The 24,191-nt window shown below is 31.9% G+C and overlaps 1 protein-coding gene across 1 annotated transcript in view; it reads right to left on the reverse strand.

Moving 5' to 3' along the window:
- The window catches only part of LOC139513875 (integrin alpha-8-like), a 38,266-nt gene that overhangs the window by 888 nt on the left and 13,187 nt on the right, over positions 1-24,191 (reverse strand). The window contains exons 6-20 of the mRNA XM_071302804.1: positions 17,654-17,752; positions 17,118-17,231; positions 15,293-15,351; positions 14,781-14,936; positions 14,330-14,441; positions 13,819-13,998; positions 13,113-13,328; positions 12,257-12,420; positions 9,380-9,517; positions 7,846-8,339; positions 6,117-6,288; positions 5,371-5,508; positions 3,958-4,086; positions 3,422-3,511; positions 1,473-1,598 (exon numbers count right to left, since the gene is read on the reverse strand). Of these exons, the coding sequence (XP_071158905.1) occupies positions 1,473-1,598; positions 3,422-3,511; positions 3,958-4,086; positions 5,371-5,508; positions 6,117-6,288; positions 7,846-8,339; positions 9,380-9,517; positions 12,257-12,420; positions 13,113-13,328; positions 13,819-13,998; positions 14,330-14,441; positions 14,781-14,936; positions 15,293-15,351; positions 17,118-17,231; positions 17,654-17,752 (2,387 nt within the window). The remainder of the gene's footprint in view (positions 1-1,472; positions 1,599-3,421; positions 3,512-3,957; positions 4,087-5,370; positions 5,509-6,116; positions 6,289-7,845; positions 8,340-9,379; positions 9,518-12,256; positions 12,421-13,112; positions 13,329-13,818; positions 13,999-14,329; positions 14,442-14,780; positions 14,937-15,292; positions 15,352-17,117; positions 17,232-17,653; positions 17,753-24,191) is intronic.

Below are 24,191 nucleotides of genomic sequence, written 5' to 3' on the forward strand. Positions count from 1 at the left end.
CTAGTCAAAACATTTACTAAATTTTATCATCGGTATAAGGACATCATTCGTAAATATAGCTCAACATGCAGACTTCTTATACGTTCAGGTATTTCACATCCAATTTTTTATGGAAATATTCTTTATAAAGCACAAAGGTGTCAGTATTCACCTCAAAAACTAACAAAACCTTTGAATAGACTTATTAAGAAGGGATATAGTTACGATACTGTTGTCAGGTCATTAAAGATTGCATATTTTGGCGTTAATATTGATTAACTTATAGGGTCTTTGCATCAGAACTAAACACATTTATTAAAAAACCAGTTGTTGGCATGACACGGGTTATGTTCTTCTCATATATGTTATGATGGTATGATACTAAACCCCTAACGGGAAGGATTGTGCCTCATGTTCATATGATGAAATCATAATCTTTCAGTCAGTTTAATTGAAGTCTGGAGCTGGCATGTCAGTTAACTGCTAGTAGTCTGTTGTTATTTATGTATTATTGTCATTTTGTTTATTTTCTTTGGTTACATCTTCTGACATCAGACTCGGACTTCTCTTGAACTGAATTTTAATGTGCGTATTGTTATGCGTTTACTTTTCTACATTGGCTAGAGGTATAGGGGGAGGGTTGAGATCTCACAAACATGTTTAAACCCGCCGCATTTTTGCGCCTGTCCCAAGTCAGGAGCCTCTGGCCTTTGTTAGTCTTGTATTATTTTAATTTTAGTTTCTTGTGTACAATTTGGAAATTAGTATGGCGTTCATTATCACTGAACTAGTATATATTTGTTTTGGGGCCAGTTGAAAGACGCCTCCGGGTGCGGGAATTTCTCGCTACATTGAAGACCTGTTGGTGACCTTCTGCTGTTGTTTTTTTCTATGGTCGGGTTGTTGTCTCTTTGGCACATTCCCCATTTCCATTCTCAATTTTATACATATCCATAATTAAAATCATACTAAGAAGTATTGTATTATTCTTTGAAAGAGACAAAAAAAATAATCAGATATATAAACAAAACTAAATATCAACAGAAAGAAGATACGGCAATGACATAGCACCCCAATGACCTGCACAAATCACTTTCAATCAAAAGAAGGTATAGTACATTTATATTGTTGGTGAGAATATTATAATATATATATATATATATAAACATAGTTTAGATTTTCAAATAAATTTAAAGTTGAAAATACAACACAAGCAATTGCATTATCATATTCACATACACAAAGGAAGCATAGTATTTGATTAAGCTTTTAATTTGTATCAACATCAATCCTTACAAATGCGTAAATAAAAAGGAGCATGCCTATAACCAGATTCAGAAACAAAGTATGAAACTTGGGGGAAAAAACGAATGATTTATTTATTTTAATTTTGAAAGATGTTTTCTTTGTTTCTTGAGTATCATCGTAAACAGTGATTAATAATCATCACCTAGTTTAAGTGGTCGTATCAACACGAATAAAGAAATACAAACCTTCCACATAACTAAGCCAATAACAACAAGTAAGATTATTCCAGCTAAAATACCTCCAACAATAATCCACAAGTTAATAGATTGTACTGCACGCTCAGTTTTGGCAGGATATAATATACTACTGACCTATAAGATAAAATAGATTATTTTGTTCTGACTAAGAATTTACTATTTAGTCGTAACTTACATTTGTTTTTTTTACAATAATGTCGCATATATGTCGTTACAAACTTTTGAAACTTATATCAAATTAAGGAATGTATCTCCCTCATGCATAGCTTTAATTCCTTCCCTGATAAGCTCTTCACACTTTTAAAAAGCGTTTCATGCAGGTCTTTTTAAAAATGAGGCAGTACACACAACAAAAACAAAGTGTTAACGATCCATGACATTAGATATATTTTGATTGTTGTCTCATTGACGTATACCCAACATTTACATACTAGTACATAATAGAAAATTTATTTATAGAATATTAATCATTTTCTTGGTAAAACAAGTTCGTTATTGAGTAACTTAGAAATGGATAAAAAAAAGTGTTGTAGGGGTAAATTCAGTAAATAAATATACGTCATCAGGGACCGCCCATTTAGGGGAGAGCTTTCTGTCTAAAATTGAAGTCATGTGCTCTTCTGATTGGTAGATAATGTTTGTAATAAATATTTTTTGTTAGATGGATCAAAACTAGAGTTGAAAAAAATAAAAAATAAATGCCGAATGTACTAATTTTTTCCCTTACAGGGTTGAAAAGTAATGGGGGTCAGTATAGGAATTCAGTGCGAATCTACATTGTTTGTAAACAAGGCCATGTGAATGCCCAAAAATGCCGCATGACCCTATGTTTTTATTGTTGCAAAAGATAGGGCTACATTTGTACTTTCATGAATGATATATGAAAGTTTTTAATTTCTAAAGGTAAATCAGGTATAAATTTATTTCCACACATAGATTAGCATTAAAGTCAATAGGAGATTTTTTACTGAATTTACCCCTGTATAGCATTTTACTATATCATATATAACACTTAAATTCACAAAAAGGTTAGCCTTCCTCACTAAAGTGTTGTTTATTAAGTTTAATGTGAAGTTTATTTAACTGTCCATTCGTTTATTTTTGTAAGTCAAGTTGTTGTTTGCCCCTTTCAACATTTTTGTTTCCTTTTTTTTTTTTTTTTTTTTTTTACCTTAGCTGTATTTGGCAAAACTTTCAGGTATTTTTAGTCCTATGCTCTTCAACTTCGTACTTTATTTGGCCCTTTTTACTAATTCTGATTCGAGCGTCACTGATGAGTCTTTTGTAGACGAAACGCGCGTTTGGCGCAGATACAAAATTTCAATCCTGGTATCCATGATGAGTTTATATGTATTTTTATACTCTTTTATAAAGCACAAAAACATAATAAAAATTTAGTCCTGTACCACTTAATTCTTTCATAGATACAGAATTTGGTTTGGAAGTTAATTTTAACCTGTAGAACCACTGTCCCGTGTAAGGGTAGTTTTGTTAGCCCGAAAACGTGTTTGAATCCTTAATTTAGACGTCTGTAAATTAGTGGTTGTCGTTTGTTGCTGTATACCGTATTTACTTTGTTTTTCGCTGATTGTTTGTACATAAATCTGAATTGTTTCACATTTGTTATATCAGGATCTTTGATAACAAGCTATATAGTATTGGATTAGTGGAAGCTGTTGTTGCTTACCAATAAGCCATTTGGTCTCTGGTGGAGTACAGAGTTGATAAAATATATTTTCTGTTTCCTGGAAAATATATGCTTGAAAGTTATCATTTTACGTTCCATTTTAATGAACATGTATGAACATATATTGCACAGCCTTGTTTGTTCCTTTTAAAGTTTTTTTTCGTAGAACTATAGATAAAACAATCGAAATAGAATCCATTATATATCGGTCTAATCCAAACCGTTCTGTCTATTAAAATGAATCACTTACCTTTGTTGTGTCATTACGGAGAAGTTCAAAGGGAAAATCAGTTTCAGCCGGAAACACATATGCTGTTGTTGTGAAATAAACCGATTGCTCCTTTAAAATTGTAATACAAACGATACAGTAATAAATTAATAAAAAAAAAACCTTCAACATTCAACAGACTGAATTCTTTGTATTTTTTGTTCTATCTTCATTTCCAAATATATTTTTTTTATTTCTGAAGGTTGTATTATTAAAAGCTGAATATTAAAGCAACATTTTGCATATTACAATGAATTATAAAAACACGACGTTTGATACACACACGCTACAACGCTATTCTGCACAGTAGAAATGCGTTCCGTCTACACAACATATTATTGGAACTGGAATCAAAACAGTTGTCACATCAAATACAAAGTTAAACATCATTGAAAACAAAAAATTCCAAAAAGTTAACCGATAAAAGAGTTTGTTTTCTATTCATTAGTATACTTTGTAAATATGAATATATTTACATAAAAAACGCAAATTACCAATGAAGTCTTTATTAGATTTACCTGTATAAAACTAAACTTAGTTGAATCTAATTCAAACAATACAGTTATTCTGGTAGATCTATCTATAGCCAGTCGTTGTAATGAACATCTGATTAGGAGACAACTCATATCGTATATGTCATCACATACCTGTATTGGAAATGATCTCATAAAATAAAGGCAACAGAAGTATACCGATGTTCGAAATTCATAAATCGATTGAGAAAAAAACAAATCCGGGCTACAAATTAAAACTGCGGGAAACACATCAAATATAAAAGTTTTACTATAATCCTGGTATCTTTGATAACTATTTACTGACAATAGATATACATATTATAGTATGGTCTGAAATTTTTTAAAGCATATTAGTATCATAGTTTTAAAAAATAAGCGTGTTTAGCCAGCACTGTTTGAGGGCCAATTTGCTTAAGAATCAGTGGTGAAAACATGACAAAGAAACACATGCTCAAATTTATATTGACTTAAGTTCAGAGTGTATAATGGTGCAAGAATATAATATACATTGCCTTTAACCTTCTCTGGTATTTCAAGAAGTGATTTATAGTTGAAATGCTCTAGAATTAACAGGAGATAACCTCGTTATGAACTATCTTTCTAACCTGAAGTTATTTAGATATTTTTTGAAATACTGAATACACAGAAAAGAAAGAACTACTATTTCTAACTTAGGATGAGGGTAAATTTGGTGGTTTTGTTTTGGCAATGATTCTTTGGAAATGCATGATTGATAAAAGGACTGGCAGTGGACAAATAAAATAGGAAATAACCAAGCTCACATCAGACAAGAAGTATGCAACTATTCATATGGTTGATGCCGAATTCTTGACAATTTCGTCCATTATACATCTATTAACAGTCATTCTATATAGACATACATATTTGTTTTCCTGTTACAGAAGGTGATAGATTGTCACATGATGTGCCTGAGCTTCTGAGATAACCATCGGTTTTTGTAGGGTTTGTGATGTGTTGCTTAGTTAAGTTGTATATGTCATGTTTTTGGATTTGTGTTTTTTCTTTTCCTGCAATGTATTGTTGGGTTTTCTTCGATTGTTCCAATGGGGTATTCTGCTTTTTTTTCTTTCTTTTTTAAAAAATATAATAAAGAATATTTCTCCGGCAGAAAAAAACAACCTGTGACTTATTTTCTACAAATCGTAGCCAGTCTTCACATTGTCAGTTACTTTTAAAGATAATGCAATTATAATAATTCAATTTGAGAAATACGTGTAATGGAAATGATCACAATTAGGAATATTACAATTATCTAATAAAAACTGAATTGCTTTTTTCCATTCACCTGCCAACTTTTCAGAGACTTATCGACCCTTACAATCATGTTTTATGACTTAATAAGTTTATAAGCGTTTGAAACCAACTTTTATTGAACGAAAACAAAAAATAATTTACTATATTCTTCACTGGTATTACTGTAGAAACTGTAGAACTAGGTGTTGTTATAACATTTCCATCATTCTTATTTGGGTTTACTGTTGAGTTGTTTATCGACACAAGTGTACAGTCAGTGCTATTACTGCTAGTACCAACCTACAGGATAACAAAAGTTTAAAAGTGAATAAAACGACAATATAGATAATATAAAGATTTTACCAATATCTACAAAGCTTAAGAAAAAACATCACATTTGATAACAACATTTTAAAAAACAAAACGTTTACTCCTCAAAATGTGATAAATTTGCGGGTGATAGAAATATTTTTAAAACGATTAAGCTGATCCTACAGTACAGAAACAAAGTCTATCTGAATTCTCAATTTGTTTTAACGTATGCATTGTACGTAGGTGATATATGAAGACAGAAATCTCATTCCTATTTTAAATTAATTCATAACTTTGCAGAATAACATCTCCGCTAGCCAAGAGTTACGATCCACTCCCGCTCTCTTAAGTGGATCGTAACCCTTGGCTAGCGAAGATGGCAGAATAAATGCATGAAGGAAATATCGTACTATAAACGCCATATGTAAAATATTTGAAGATCCAATGCTTAATTCAAACGTTGATAAAATAAAAGCGATCAGAACTATGCACGAGAGAGATGAATTTACAACAGCAAATTAAAAGCAAATACCTTTAAGTTTACATGATATTACAATGTTCATAAATATAATGTCAATTTTCTAACTAATACTCACTTTTATGGAGGATCCATGCAAAACTCTCTCTTGGCTCTTGTATTGTGGCAGTGTTATAAAGACTTCTGATGTAATCATTGGACTAGGTCCTGTATTATATACATCATAAGTATGAATGAACGGGAGATTGTTAGTTGAAAAGGAAACAAATCCTTGCTCTGGTTGACTTTTCCTGAAAATTTACAAACAATGTGACGTTAAATTGTATGACATACACAAAGGCAACTGTAGGATACCGCTGAGCAATAGTCACGAATCGATTACGCGAAAACGAATCCGAGTTACAAACTAAAGATTTTCGTTCATTTTCTGTACATAAATAAGGCCGTTAGTTTTCTCGTTTGAATTGTTTTACATTGTCATTTCGGGGGCTTTTATAGCTGATTATGCGGTATGGGCTTTGTCATTGTTGAAGGCCGTACGGTGACCTATAGTTGTTAATTTCTGTGTCATTTTGGTCTCTTGTGGAGAGTTGTTTCATTGGCAATCATACCACATCTTCTTTTTTTTTTTATATATAAAGTAGTCATCAAAGGAAACAAGGCTTAAAGTCATAAGAAACCTCAAATTAAAAAAAATTATGCATATGTTATTGATAACAAAATGGAAAGTTTTCATTATACAACTTATGCACATATACTTTTTTTTGAGTAAAATTCTTTAAATTGTCCACATTTAGAATAAGTTTTCTTATTTTTATTTGCTTGCTTCCAGAAAGCAATTCGCCGACAAATTGTCCGTATGCATAGTGACCTGAGCGTAACCCTCCTCGTAAAAATCCGGTGATCGCAATACGCATGGATCTGTCATTAAAATAAAAAAATTATCTGATTGTACATATTAAACACGTGCTCAATACCCATGCTTGTTGTTATTTGTTTACTATAAGGTGACAATCGGTGAACTTCGTCTTCAAAACACGGCATTTAATGAGCAGCCATATTTGTTAAATCATAAAAGACAGATAGACAAAAAATTTGACGATTATACGATTTATTTGCGTAAAAAATGATAAAATCGTGCACAGAGCACTAAGTTTATGACATATACATTCACTGGTTCAAGAATTGGATAAACATTATTTTTCACCACTAACTCGTTTCATATGACTTTAAACCAAGAGAAACACATCAACTATAATAGAAAAACAACGGAACAGCAAAAAACACTGAACAGCAACCAAAAATAAACACCAGTATAGATTGAAACAGACTATTTGATAACATCAAATATATTCCTGACTTGAACATTTTAAAAACAAAATGGTGGGTTGAACCGGTTTTTATGGCTAGCCAGATTTCCTGCTTACATGGCTTTGTTAAAAATTACCGCTAGAATGACAATATTTCGTAAAAGGAATACAGTACATATAAACGCAAGAACACCCAGGACATATAAATACATAAATAGATAATACAATTCAATATTTAACGTTAAAAATATGAATATTAATGAAGCAATTTAAACATTTTTTTACGTGAAAGAACGGATGATAAAATTATCGTTACACGAGAAAGAAAAATACCCAAACAAATTTATATAGTCGAGCGTTTGTCATTTTTTATTTATCTTTGCGTTCGATAATTTTGTTTTTAAATCGAAGAGACAATAATGTTTAAATAACCCGAAATAGTCATATACCATTTATATAAAGATCGCCAACGAGACAACTGGAGACCAAATGACAAAGTAATAAATAACTTAATTTAACAGAGTACATTATCCTTACCCTGTTACTTGTACTAATGAATGAAACTCAATGGGTACAATTAGCTGAGCTGCATTATTACCATTATTATTGTCCACGCCTGCAGGAACACGAGCTATAGCATTTAGTTCAACATTAAGAAGAATGTCTGTAGCATTTAAATCTCCTTGGTGCAAAGACTCAACCGAAACATCAAATATGAGATGAAATATAGCTTTCTGTTGTTGATACAAAACGTTTCCACAGTCACAGCTGATAGTTGTATTATCCATGCTCTCTTCACAAACAACTGGCACAGATCCCCTTTGATGCAGTGCTCGATGAGCAACATATTTAGTATTATTACTATGTTTGACAACTACATTTGGAGCAAAAGCCGGTTCATCTCTGTTTTCTAGTACAACTGTTATAACCAATTGTCTTGTTTGACCATGAACAATGTTATGCTGTTGTGTTTGTAGGTTAATGACCAAATCAGGATTACATTGGCCCTGGCAGCCAGTTTGAAAGTTTGCCTAAATCAAAGAGGATACCAGCATAGTGTCACATGGAGAATTTTAAATACATTGCGTTAAAACTCTTATTATTATTCATGAGAAGTAAATGCATGCTTGTATGTTTGCTTGATGCGCATGAAATGTGTTTATTTGAATGATTTGACATTTCAAAGTATGTTGACGAGTACTTTTATGAATTAGATTAGTCGAACAGAACAGCGAAGAATAGAAAAACCCATAACCTATTATTTCGAAATAATAGGAGAAACCTTCAATGACAAATTGTTTTGAGTATCTAAAATATCAAATAAAAGATCGATATACTGTACAATTATTTATCCCCTCCCCTAAAAAAACCCAAATTATTGTCATTTGAAACAATCATTACAGAATTAACACCACAGATTGGTCTGAAAATTTTTGTTTTTACTTGCCTTTTATTTTTACACAAAGAACGTGTAATCTTATAATTTTAATTTGTATAAACTGTACACATGCAATCTTTACACTATATGACTCTATCTTTTAGTAAAGAAGTCAGGTTTAACCAAATCATACGTTTGTTTTTGAAGAGATGACTTAAATTTTGTCGTTCGGAATCATTGGACCAATAGTTAAATTGTTTCTTTTAAAATTGGTACACAGTGATGACTGCTGTATCCATATTTTGACTATTTTATTTATTATGTCTGTTTTGTTTACGCATCGTTGTAAATATAACGGAATGTGTTGAGACTGTCGTACAAGTGAGAGGTTTAGCGCTATAAAACCAGGTTTAATCCACCATTTTCTACATTTGAAAATGCCTGTTCCATGTCAGGAATATGACAGCTGTTGTCCATTCGTTTTTGGTGTGTTTTGTCATTTGATTTTGCCATGTGATTAGGGGCTTTCCGATTGAATTTTCCGTGGAGTTTTTGTGATTTTACTTTTTACCTTCTCATAAGCAGCCATTAATTAATAATGAAAGAAATAACACATCAAAAACGAAAACGCATAGAGTATCGCATCAACGATAGATATAAAATGTGTTTTACAGTGAGATACGTGCTTAATACCTTGTCAGATACACTAGTTTTTGAAATAGGATTAAGGACTGGTAAAACTTGTCCAGATATTGAGTCTTCTTGTAAACTGTAGTTCATTTTGACCACCATGTCATCCTCTAAAGACGCAAAAAATTGTCTGTCAGCTGCCTATCAATCAGATGGAAAACAAACTCTATGTATAATCGCATATAAACAATGTATTATTGACTAAAATGGTCATATTTTTTTAATTGTTCGGTAAAGTCAGTGGAATTAATTTTTTTTTATCTTATTTCATTTTTCATCGACTGAGAGTATTTTCTGATATGAACCATATTGGTTAACGTTAAAATCCAGTTCTATGCACATATATTTTTATTATCGATAAAAATATTCACTTATTAGCTGATAGTCTAGTTTAAATATATTTTATTTGCTGAATTAAAGCAAAATGGATTAGACACAAGTAAATCATACTTATGAAGTCTTCTCCATAATACAATATATAGTTACAATAAGAGTATAATATAATGGACATGCATATAAAACAAACAGTTTATTCAATATAAAACTACCTTTTATATGTAAACAAAGAGGAGAGAAAGTAAAAAGAGAAAAAGAAAGTTTGAAAAGTCGTATAATTCTGTGACGATGACTTGTGAGTTGATGACAACGATGACTTTCCGTGGCAGTAATAATAACGCTCTATCAAGGCATAAGAAATCTGTTTGACCTTTTTATGAAATTTTGAACATGTTTGAAAATTTGAATATTTTGTTCGTTCGAAAGTTCCAAGTGTCCGCAAGTTAATAGTTTTGTATCTAAAACAAAGTTTTCAGATAGCCAGTTAAGGTTATGGAATAAGGTTTTTCTACACAATGTGTATTTTGGGCAAACGAAGAAGTAATGGTAGACATCCTCAATATCGGACCCACAATGGCAAGAAGGATCATCTATAATATTAGCTTTAAATAGGTCATTGTTTAAGAATGAAGCGGAACATCGCAATTGCGTTAGGATAATATTTAATTTCCTTGGGCCTTACAAATAAAACGTTTCAATTTTACATAAAAGACTATCTTTTTTTAATTCTTTCTTAAATTTAGAAATAGAGTCGACTCTGCGAATTTTTGGATTAAGTTTATTCCATTCACGTATAGTAGAGGGAATAAACGATTCAGTAGTTAGGGAAAGTCTACAAAATGGAACAATAATATCATGACCATTTCGCAACGGGTAGTTGGTTGTACTTTGTACACAAGGAGGTACAAGATTACATAGATATTCTGGTGCATGCTTTTGGTTCATGTTATAAAACATTTGTAATTTTCTTCTCCTTCTTCTTTCAAAAAGAGATTCCCAGCCAACCTCAGAATATAAAGTTTCAGTTTTTGTAAATATTGGTAGACCTGTTACTATTCTTGCGGCCTCTAATTGCAAATTTTCTAATTTATGTGAGTAGCCTATTCCACAATTATCTCACACTTCCGCGGCATATTCAAAAATGGGTCGAATAAAAACTAAGTATAGTTTTTCTAAATTATTTCGAGATAATCGGTATTTAAGTTTACGTAAAACATTTAAGTGTTTCTTTACACTTAGAATTATACTTTCAACATGATTGTTCCATTTTGGGTCACTACTAAAATTAACTCCCAGGTGTTTATGAGATGTACTTAAAGGTATATTTTTACCATTTAAGGAAAAGCTAAGGTCTGGAGTCTCAATATTTGAAAAAATCATAATTTCGGTTTTATCTGGGTTAAATGACATAAGCCATTTAGAAGACCAAACATCCAGCTCTTTCAAGTCGCGATCGATAACAGATTTAATCTGTTCTCCGTCGTTACCAGAATAATTGAATGATGTGTCGTCAGCAAATAGCCGACACAGTGAAGTAAGCTTATCAGCGATATCATTAATGTATAAGACAAAGAGAAGAGGGCCCATAACCGATCCCTGGGGAACACCAGCTGAGACATTACAGAAGGAAGAAGACGAGTTATTTAATACTACTCTCTGTTGTCTGTCGTGTAGATAATCCTGAAACCAATTCAATACGTTTCCGTCAACACCATAAGCTTTCATTTTACATATAAGACCCCTATGCCAAACTTTGTCGAAAGCTTTAGAGAAGTCACAGAATACAAAACAGTTTATGTCGTACCGAGTTTTAATCAATTTTAATAAGCGTAATCATTTTCATTTTAATTGGCAAGGTCTTACATTTCGTTTTATGTATTTGCAATACATATACAAGTTGCATGTATCAAGTCATGAATATGGCCCTTGCTGTTCACTTGTTGTGTAGAGTGATTAATTTGGATTTTTGTCAGGTTTTTTTTATGGATTTCCCTTATTTTTGGATTTGCCTTGTAATTTGCTTTTTTGGGGGTTATTTTGTTATACTTTTTCAGATCGTAAATTATCATAGCTATGTTTTATTCATAATTGAGCTGCTGTTCACGATGAAAAAACTTTTTAAATATTACTGCTTCATTTCAGTATCATTCTCATGCTGAACTTACTGAAAGAAAAGTAGGAGACCGGAAGTTACTGAAAGAAAAGTAGGAAACCGGACGTCTGTCATGCTGAAGTTACTGAAAGAAAAGTAGGAGACCGGACGTCTGTCATGCTGAAGTTACTGAAAGAAAAGTAGGAGACCGAACGTCTGTCATGCTGAAGTTACTGAAAGGAAAGTAGGTGACCGGACGTCTGTCTGCTAATACTCTTTAGATAGCTTAGATCAAATTGTGCGTTTTCGTCTGAAAACAATTTTCTTTGTACACAAACGACTGATACGGTGCTTTTTGTCCGTTTTCTTTTTTTTTTTTTTTTTGCTTTTTGTCCGATTATTTTGATAAACGACTCATAAATAAACTGCTCAATATTGATGTGAATACGTACTATTACTCGAATATAAACCATGTCACAAACTTGACGACCTTTTGTGATGATTAATTGTTGTCTGTATAATTCTCTTACAGCCGTTGAATTATAAACAATATGAACTCTGCTGGATTTCCTTTGTTTTGTTCTTTCTGTATCAGCATACAGATGGTAGTTTACTTCTGTAATTGTATATTAATAAATAACGAATAAATTAAGTATTAGCCGTTCATCTCCTCCAAGCAACCATAACCATGATTACATTTAATCCTTAAATCTCTTCTTATAAAGGCAATATTTTACCTTATTCGTGAATTCATATCACCTAGCTTAAACTTGAACAAAATGTTAAGATCGTTCTGACATAAATACATGTCTGTCATTTTTTATGTTTGAATTGAATATTCTAGCACTGTTTCAATACTATTTCTACTGGACTATATGTCTCCGATGATATCATCAGCCAGGTAGCCAGTGATTTATACAATCTTTCTTTAGTTCTTCTGTGATATATTTAGAAATAATTACAAACTTAAGAATCTAATTCCCAAAGGTAAATTTGAACAATTTGACTATTATTTTATATTTCTTTCGGTACTTATACATCTTTGGTTTTTAATTTATTAGCTTTGAACGTTACTGATTGAGGTACATCAAGAAAAATGCATCGAACGCCAAACATTTATAAATTATGGCAATAGTAAGTTGACCGATGTTTCAGAGCAAATAAAGAGTTGTTCTTATTACTTAGATTATACGACAATTGAGGCTTAGACTATTCGTTTTAGACTACACATATTCAATATACCTGTGTACTACTCAATTTAGACCCTATGTATTAACTGACCTGTTTACTCCATTAGGACATACATACCTATACTGTTAACCGAATCCAATTTATTTCCATTGAACGAAAAACATATGGTTACAGTTGTACACGGTTCCACGCTACTCCCATCAGAACAATCGAGTGCACTAGAATTTAGAGGAATTGGAGAGGGTAATATCTGCATACGGGGTGTGACCACTACAACTGGTCTAGATCGGAATAACATCATTTTATTGTCAATTGGTGAACCTATTGTAAAATCTGTTAATAAAATGACAAACATAGTTACATTCGATAGTGACATCACCAAAATTGTAACTAACCATAGGCAACACCACAGATGCCAGTAGTTTAGTAGGAAATGCTTACCATTACTACGATCACCCCCAGTTTTGGGTATTTTTGGAAGTATCTGCGCTGCTTAGTCTAACGTTTGTTTTCTATTCATTGTTTTGTGAACTTGTTTGTCGGCTTTCTTTTTTTTTTTTTTACCTGTCATAACTTTTATAATCCGCCTTTTTTAATTTTAATTTGATATTAATTTTAGATTGTCTTTCTGAAACTGTTTTACGTTTCAATTTGCAATTAAGTTATTGAAACAGTTAGTTTAAACATATTTATTTATTATAGTGGATTGGGTAACAAGTTATTACAACTTCTACTAATCCCTTCCCACTTTGCAGTTGTTTCATTTATTTGGAAATATAATGTAATAAGGTTTCAAGACATTAGATCAAATATCACAACATACCTGAATATAAATTTGAATCCATGTCATGAGATTGGCTTATAAACAAACCAAAATTCTTTAATCCGGAATCAATTTTTTGTCCGTATATTTTCTGTGAATATTTCATCTTGACTTCACCATATTTCCCACTGTAAATGTAGACAACACCAGAACCCTCAAATGGAGCTGATATTGCTATGTCTGTTCAAAATAAGAGCACAAATATACAGACAAATATATTTTTTTGAATTTAAAGGCACTGCTTTCCTTTTATAATGTGTTTTTTCTTTGAAGAGCACTGTTTTTGAATTAAAATTTAATGAATTTCAAAATGCCCAATTTTAAGTTTTATTTGCTGGATTTCGTTAGTTTGATTAGCTTCTGCATAGTAGTTTTCCAATGAATTATTGACAGGGAAAATTTCTTCTATTCAAATCAGTGTCATAATCATCAATTGATTACAGTAATTTTGTTGAATGTGATGTTTAAAACAGTCACCAAGTTAAATGTTGTTTTTTCAATCATAACCTACCATCCACACCATCTGCATTTATATCACCAAGATTTACCATGGAAGTTCCAAATCTACCACCAGGGATATTGTCACCAGACAGTGTGGCATTTATTGGATTCAAAATGTCAATCTGAAAGTAATTCATTCAAATTTTCAATCATGTTGCATTTAGCTAATGTAGGTATTGACATTTACGTTATTAGCAAACAAATATTACATTTTGATAGTCTTATAAAAGAGAAACCAACATTTAATCAAATCAGATATTTGATAGATTTAGAATTTGGGGCTAATGAAACCCCCTCTGAAATATCCATTTGTTCCTACTGTTAAGTTTAAATATGTGTCCATATCTAGGATGTTCATGTTATATCCTTGTAGTATTGTTTAAATTCGCATTTATTCTACTTCGTTATAATCGAAGATGTATGAAAGCAATTCCGTCTATATAATGAGTATGTCCACTTACATTTCCAGTTCCAAGGAAGATATACACCGCTCCAGTGTCCGCAGTACCTACAGGATTCCGTTTTAAATACTGGAATGGTGCTGCCACCATTATGTCATCCTTTCCATCTCCATTATAATCACAGACAATAACATTGTATCCAAACCCAGAACCGATCTGTCAATTATAATCACATATGATAACATTGTATCCAAACCCTGAACCAATCTGTGTATTATAATCACAGACAATAACATTGTATCCAAACCTATCTGTCAATAATTATCACATACAATAACATTGTATCCAAACCCCGAACCAATCTGTGTATTATAATCACAGACAAAAGCATTGTATCCAAACCGATCTGTCAATTATAATCACAGACAATAACATTGTATCAAAAACATGCATGCACAAAAATAGTTTTGGTGTGCAATTATTTAGGTCCAACTAGTACGTTGCAAAGACATATATATATATTGTATGGCATTTAATACAATCTACCCTCTATTTTTAACGTAAAAGTTTACCTGGTTCCCAGAGAATTGCTTAGAAATGACCATGTTCTGGTTAAATCCGCAAACTAACACTACCTGAAATATTAAACCTTAACATTTATAATAATCTTACGATTTTCCCTCTTCATTATTCTATTTTTGTTTGGTTTGTGGTCTTTGCCTTTATGAATTTTTTTGTTCATTTGTTCCATATTTGTTTTTAGTTCTTTCGTGATTAAGATTTTATCACAATATTGACTTTTGTTCTCCTATTTTGACATTTTTACTATTATATGATGTATTTTTATGCGATTGTCATACAAGTGAGAGGTTTGGCAAGCTTTAAAACCAGGTTTAATCCACCATTTTCTACGTAAAAAAACGCCTATAACAAGTCTAGAATATGACTGTTGGTATCGATTTGTTTGATGTGATTACAAAAATATTGTCATTTGATAAGGGATTTTCCGTTTTTATTTTCCTCGTAGTTCGTTATTAGGTGATTTTACTTTTTATATATGAGAAAATCCACATGTCCTTGATATACCGAACTGTATAACAAACATAAATGTTAAATATGTAAATCATTTCGAGTTCTGCATTTGACGCAAACAGAGCAAACGTATTTTTTCACATGCTGATTTTTTTGCCGTAAACGATAAGTTCACATATAAAGCAAAAAATATATAACAAATTCTTTCAGGTCGTTATCTTTTCAATTCGACATGTTTGGGTTGACATCGATTCGCTGATTTACAACATCATGTTTTCTGCTCTGTTTATGGTGAGTCTGTTATTATTTTCTTTTTTTCGGTATGGCATCTACTCGGACAGTTGACGATATTATAGTGTAGGTGGTATGGTTTCATAACAGACTATCTACTTCTCTGTCTAGTGTAATGTCTATTTAATGCGTTGTAGGATTTGTTTATGTTTATTGTCTGTTGTTGCTGATGGACTTACCGTAATGTTACTGTAGTGGGGGAGTTTAATTATGTCTATTTTTTTTAAATAAGCAATTGTGATGTGATAGTTTTACATTGATTTTGGTTTTGCACCTGGAAACTATTCAAGCTATATCTGTAAGTGATTGTGTGGCCTTATATAAATATAAGAAGATGTGGTATGGGTGCCAATGAGACAATAATCCATCCAATTCACAATTTGTAAAAAAAAAACGTATAGCCTTAAACACATCGAACCATTCATACAGAAACCAACGGCCTAATCTATATATAAAAAAAGAAACGAGAAACATTTTATGAACCACATTAACAAACGACAACCACTGAACATCAAGTTCCTGACTTAGGACAAGTGCAAACAAACGGGTTTAAACGTTTTAATAGGCGCCTACCATCAACTTTACCAGAAACAATAGCGTCAGATCACAACATAGAATTATACATGTACTGAGTGACCAGAAAACACATATTCGATTGCAGATCAAAAGGTGTTTAGTTATATTTTTCTAGGAGCTACACAGGTCAAATATGTCTACAAAAAGATAGTACAGTGGCCGACAGGACATCACCAATGTAAACAAAATTGTACACGAAATGGTTAAGTATCTAAATAAGTCAATCCTAGAATATATGTCATCTGAACTCCATGTTATGGTAGATAGAACGATTCAATATTTCAATTCTGTTCATAAAGTTTTCAAATCGGATGAAAGACACAAGATTTGTGCCGAAGCTAGTTGTATTCATAATCATTACCTCTCCTGGACAAAGCTTTCTAACAATTACCAACTTACCCTGCTCTTTAACATGATCATATTATATCTACCGAACTCACATGTATATGTACCACTGACAAAACCTGGCACGTTCATCAATAGATGCTCAGATTTTACCTACCGAGCCCACATGACCATCTGTACTACTTGCAAACCTCGGCATTCCCATCAATATGTGATCATTATTACAGCCGGATAACCCAGAAAAATTTCCTACAGTTATTGAATACCCTGAAATTATTATATTTATAATTGGACAAAAAAGCAATTGGTATTCACCTTAAAAAAAAACACTTATTTTTCGTAAATATCATATTTATTAAACTATTAACCCATGAAAAATGATAATGTATAACAGAATAAATTTTGGAACTTACGTTTTAAAAATAAGATTTTTACATTTAGTTCTGTACTTTTTCTTGCAATTTTATATGCAAAAATACACACAACTAACTTTGCCCATCATTGTCAATTATGTAAATCAGTTTACATAATTATGTTGTGTCATGTGTCCTTTTGTTTGTCTGTTTGTCTTTTTCATTTTTAGCCATAGCGTTGTCAGTTTATTTTCGATTTATGAGTTTGACTGTCCCTCTTGGATCTTTCGTACCTCTTTTACATTTATTGGAATAAGTTCGTTTATATATAAATACCCATATATGACTGCGGTTTGAAAAATTTTGTGTCTGCACCATCCTCTGCTTTGTAGATGTGATACCCAAACTGGCTAACATTAAAACTCACATATCCACCTTAAAAAAAGACACTGATAATACAAAGCTTTCATAGGATTTAATTTAAGGTGGTACCCAACACCTGAGCTAAAATTAGTTTGGCTCGTTTAATTTTCTTAAAATTTTGACAAAGTATTTACTTTGACCCTCTGACAAAAATATAAAAAAATTAAAAAAATTGAACCAACCGTTTTATCAGAAAAATTACACTGGTTATATAGCAGTTTGACAAAAACTTATGTTGATCATTGAGAAGCTTAACATTCCTTTAACAACACCACGTCATTAAAACGTTCTTCTGATTTTACAGAGTTATCTCCTAGTGTTAGGTACCACCTTAACATGATGAATTTTAAACAGAATTCAAATCAAAAGTATGTAAATAAGTTAGTTAAAAAAAACTGTCCGTTTGCCGCTATAAACATGCAAATAGAAGACAAGGTTATATTTTAATTGAAATAACAAGATGACAAGGTAGCACGAAATAAAAATAATAAAAAGTCACAGGATAATTTGTTTGTTTCAAGGAATTTCTTCTGTTATCTTCATTTCTTTAGCCCTAATGATAATTGTTTTAGTTTTTTTTCTTTAAAGGATGTAACTGGAGAGGATGAATTAAGTACAAAATTCTATTGTCTTCTTCGGAATATGAAGTCTAGATCTCAGTTTTCTTCGCTTTAACCGACTGAGTAATTGAAGTACCTCCCTAGCACAACCGCTTACAGCTAGCCATGTTTTACTACTCAAATAAGCAATCCCCTCACACTTCTCTTACATCAAGAGTCATTATATCAGCATAACGCCAAGAAACATACACCATAAATAGAAGTCCTTTCTAAGAAGTATAATCACAAAAATATTGAACTCAGAGGAAAATCAAATCAGAATATCGCTTATCAAATGGCAAATTCAAAAGCACAGAACAGTCAGAGTTCTTAATTTTTTTAAATCATCTCTCAAGTACGCACTGTTCTTTTAAACGAGAAATATTAATATATTTATATATTTACAGCTACATCTCATAAAGAATATTGATCTTTCATTGTACAAATGTATCAGAGATATAATTAGTATAAAACATTTCCGCCTTCTTAAATAGACATAGGATCTTATAAATCTGTATATTGGATATGGGAGTTTTAATACATAGATACAAAGGACAAACATAGAAATTCCAATATCTACATGTAGTCAATTGAACAACTCTGACAGTCTTGAAATATTGTACATAATAGACTTATTTAGATTATATATACATGTAGTTCATTTTACTAAAACTGTTTTTCAAAAAGAATGAACGCGTTAGACAGACAACAACTTATGATAAATATATTGACAAATCTGACTGGATCAGATTTGAAGGCAAAACATTGGATATTTGTATACTTGTGCTTCTTGTGTGATCTTTTCTTTTTTGCCATAACCATATATAATGGAAAAGTGTTTTGTGTGTTGCTAAGAATGACAGTAAGGAAATAAAATGTAATATGAAATTATAGGAATGAAATAATCTTTCAAAATATGTACATAACATGAACTATACAGATATTCACTGTTGGGTTTGCTCAATCTAAATTTCCATCTGAATCCAAGTTATCTCCCCTGGACCATTTAGAGTGAATATCCTGAGTGAATGTCTCAGAGTGCAGACTAAATATTTGATTTTAATGTTGGACTCTGTCTTGCTATTGTATCTTATGTTTTCATATATATGCATTTATTGTAAATTACAAATATGTCTTAAAAGAGGGACGAAAGACACCAAAGGGACAGTCAAACTCATAAATCTAAAACAAACTGACAACGCCATGGCTAAAAATGAAAAAGACAAACAGCACACATGACACAACATAGAAAACTAAAGAATAAACAACACGAACCCCCCCCCCCCCAAAAAAAAACTACGGGTGATCTCAGGTGCTCCGGAAGGGTAAGCAGATCCTGCTCCATATGTGGCACCCGTCGTTTTGCTTGTGTGATAACAAATCCAGTAAATAGTCTAATTCGGTAGGTCACATTCATGAACGGGAAGGGGATTGTAATTACGACGTAAGGAACATATCCGATATCATTTGTGAAACGGTTATTCCATAACGGTCAACCAACTCGTGATGGCGTCCGTAAAATTTACGAAGGGATGATTTCAACTTCACCATTTGAAACTCTTGGTTTAATAGCTTCCTTGTGAGCAGCAACCCTCTATCAAGAAAATCATGATAGGAAATGCAAGCACGGGAATATCGTATCAATTGGGAGATATATACCCCGTATGCAGGTGCTGCTGGAATGTTGCTACTTAGAAATGGAAAGTTCACAATTGGAAAGCTGAAATCATCTCTTTTGTCGTTAAGTTTTGTTTTCAACCGACCCTCATTGTCAATTTCTAGATGTAAGTCAAGATATGAGGCCGACTTAACTGTATCTGTAGTATCCTTTATCTCTAGCTCGATGGGATAGATGCGTGTCACATAGTCACCAAATTTTGAATTATTTAGTGAAAGAACATCATCTTTATAGCGGAAAGTAAAGATTAAGGATATTGCTAACTTCTTATCTTTCTTCCTAAGAAGTTCCTGCATGAAGTCAGCCTCATAATAATAAAGAAACAAGTCGGCAAGTAGAGGGGCACAGTTGGTTCCCATTGGAATGCCGACAGTCTGTTGAAAAACACGTCCTCCGAAAGTAACAAATATGTTGTCGATCAAGAAATCAAGCATCTTGACAATATCAGTTTCAAAGAATTTTTTGTTTGAATCAGAGTGGTCCTTTACAAAGTAGGATTTATCCCGCCCTATCTTGTATCTACGTTGGCCATTCTTTTTTATAAAGCAAAGCAATACCAACTCTTTCAATTTGTCTCTTAGTTTGGAATGTGGAATACTAGTGTAAAGAGTAGAAAAGTCAAATGTTTTAATACTGTTACAAGATGAAAGAGAGTTAGATTGTATGTACTCTAAAAGATCTTTGTTTCACAGATCTTGAAAAACTATACAGTTTTAAAGGAAAAGAATTCTAAAAGTCCCTTGATTTTACAAATTTGATGGTATATTCATGTATACTCACTCATCATTAGAGGTGTAATACCACCAAATCATGGTACGTCACATTCGGTTGTATACGAAAGTAGGTCGAAAAAAAATATTCCCTTGAATTTGACAGTTGTAGGTAATTAATCCTACATTTTATTGCAGTAAAAATATTTCTGTGTCATAAACATATGTCTTGGGTATTTCAAAACACCATTATTTTTTATTTGGAATTTCTATAGAAAATTTTGCAATCTTGAAGTTACATGGTGACTAAACCTTGTACACAGATAAAATAAGGGGAGAAATTTGATTGGTTAACTTCCAATGATGGTTATTTTCTTATATGCAATGAAATGTTATGTGAAATTTTTTCTATAGTACTGGATAGGATTAAACTTTACTCATGCCAAGTATTTCTTTATTTGAAACAGAGATAAATTCTGCACATTTTTTTTGAAAAGTGCAAATTTATCAAAGACTAATGGGGGAAAATCAATGGTGGTATTACACCTAGAGAGAGATGTTTTGAACTATTTAAAGTCAAAGAATTTTAATAAATACTATCTTCAGGACACACTTTTTACAGAAGAAGATGAATTAAACATTAAAAATCAATTCATTTACATCCAATCAGAGAGGTGTGGTCATCCTTTTTAATGAAATAATGAAAACTTTGATCTTCAAATTCACAAGATGAGGGTGGAAATCTCCTTGGATTGGACATTACAATTGAAGAACAAAGAATTATCTTAGTAAATATTTATGGGCCAAATGTAGACACTGTTTGCTTTTATCAAAAAATGGCAGAGTGAGGAATTTGATAACCAATCTTGTATTCTTTGTGGTGATTTTAACCTCATTCAAAGTTTTAATCTTGACACTCATAATTATGTTTTAAATACCAACAACCCAAAGTCTAGAGAAAAAGTATCACAGCTAATGGAAGACTTTAATCTAGTTGATCCATTTAGAGAATTATACCCCAATGTGAAAAGATTTACTTGCAGGAAGAAAACAAACCTTTAAAACTTTAAACTACATAAGTGTCCTTACAAACAACGGTATATTGCTGGGACTTCCAAATGCTCCACGAAACCTCTTTCTATATTAATAACATCTATTTTATCAGCAATCAAAGACGGGCTTGAAGTTATTGTGAAACTGTCTATTCTAGAGGGGCGTGAATCAGATGTGGATACTTAAAAATTCCAAAGATCTTTTAGAGTACAAACAATCTAACTCTCTTTCATCTTGTAACAGTATTTAAACATTTGACTTTTCAACTCTTTACACTAGTATTCCTCATTCCAAACTAAAAGACAAATTGAAAGAGTTGGTATTGCTTTGCTTCGTAAAAAAGAATGGCCAACGTAGATACAAGTATCTTGTCTTAGGGAGGGATAAATCCTAAACTGATATTATCAAGATGCTTGATTTCTTGATTGACAACATATTTGTTAAGTTCGGAGGACGTGTTTTTAAACAGACTGTTCCGGACGCCATCACGAGTTGGTTGACCGTTATGGAATAACCGTTTCACAAATGATATCGGATATGTTCCTTACGTCGTAACTACAATCCCCTTCCCTTTCATGAATGTGACCTACCGAATTAGACTATTTACCGGATTTGTTATCACATAAGCAACACGAAGGGTGCCACATGTGGAGCAGGATCTGCTTACCCTTCCGGAGCACCTGAGATCACCCCTAGTTTTTTGGCGGGGTTCGTGTTGTTTATTCTTTAGTTTTCTATGTTGTGTCGTGTGTGCTGGTGTTTGTTTGTCTTTTTCATTTTTAGCCATGGCGTTGTCAGTTTGTTTTAGATTTATGAGTTTGACTGTGTCTTTGGTTTCTTTCGTTCCTCTTTTAAACAATCTCGTTCAGACTTTTTTCTGATTTCTGATGATATTTTTCACTTTGTTAGTGATGTTTAAATTGATAATAGTTACAGGTCTGATCATTCACCATTGGTCTTTTCTTTCAAGATTAATGAATTTATAAAAGACAGAGGCCTTTGGAAGTTTAATAATTCCCTTCTCCGTGATACTGGCTATGTTAAAGAGATAAAAAAAACCATCATAAGTATAGTAAAAGAACAATATGCCGTCAAGATATATAGAGATGAAAATTTACAAAATATTGACAACTCTGAAATTGAATTTACTGTTGATGACCAGTTATTTTTCGAAACTCTACTCACAGAAATACGCTGTAAAACTATTGCATATGCCTCTTATAAAAAGAAGGCGGGTATAAAAATTGAAAATGAGATTATTTCAAAATTAAAACAATTAGAAGAAAATGCTCTTACAGTAGAAAATCTGGAAGAGATTGATCAGAAAAAAGCAGAACTTAAAATGTCTAGACAAAAGAAGGTTCAGAAACAATATGTTATGTCAAGAAGTCAGTGGATTAAAGAAGGAGAAAAACCTACCAATTTTTATTTAAATCTAGAGACTAGAAATTATATTAATAAGACTATTCAAAAACTTACTTTAGAAAGTGGTATTATAGTGGAAGAACAAAAAGAAATCTTAAATCAGTCAAGGTTTTTTTTTATGAAAAGCTTTATAGAAAACAAGATTGTTTGAAAAGGGTTTATTTAAAAGGGAAGTATTGTTATGACGAGATACCGAAGCTTAGCGAGGATGAAAAACAGTTATTGGAGGGAAATATTATTTTTCTGCATTAACTGCGGCATTAAAGAGGATTAAAAATAACAAGAGTCCGGGATCTGATAGTTAAACTGCAGAATTTTTCAAATTTGTTTGGATTGATATTGACATTTGTCCATAGATCTATAAATTTCGGATATTGGAAGGGCCAAATGTCTGTCACCAAGAGGCAGCGAATGATTTCATGTATTCCAAAAGATGGTAAACCAAAACAATTTCTTAAAAATTGGAGACCTATTACTCTACTAAATTCTACTTATAAATTGGCATCAAGCTGTATAGCAGAGAGAATAAAATCTGTTTTGTCAAAATTAATAAGTTGTGTTCAAGGTAGATATATAGGCGAAAATTGTCGATTAATATATGATATTCTACATTTTACCGAAGAAAATAATATTCCAGAATTTTCTTGCTGATTGATTTTGAGAAGGCATTCGATTCCATATCTTGGTCATTTCTTTATGATACATAAAGATATTTTAATTTTGGTGAATCCTTTATATCCTGGGTTAAAACTTTCTTTAACAATATAACAGCTGTGGTGACACAGAACTGTTGTCTGTCAGAATTCTTCAATATAGAGAGAGGCTGTAGACAGGGAGATACTTTATCCCCTTATATATTCTTGCTATGTGCAGAAATATTAGGCATTTTGGTCAGAAGTAGTAAGGAGATAAAGGGTATTCTGTATACCTTTGTTCATACATGTTGTGTTAGTCTATTTGTTACAATAAAGAAAATTCCTTATAAA

Source organism: Mytilus edulis, chromosome 2 (genome assembly GCF_963676685.1).
Source record: "Mytilus edulis chromosome 2, xbMytEdul2.2, whole genome shotgun sequence".
NCBI classification, from domain to species: Eukaryota; Metazoa; Mollusca; class Bivalvia; order Mytilida; family Mytilidae; genus Mytilus; species Mytilus edulis.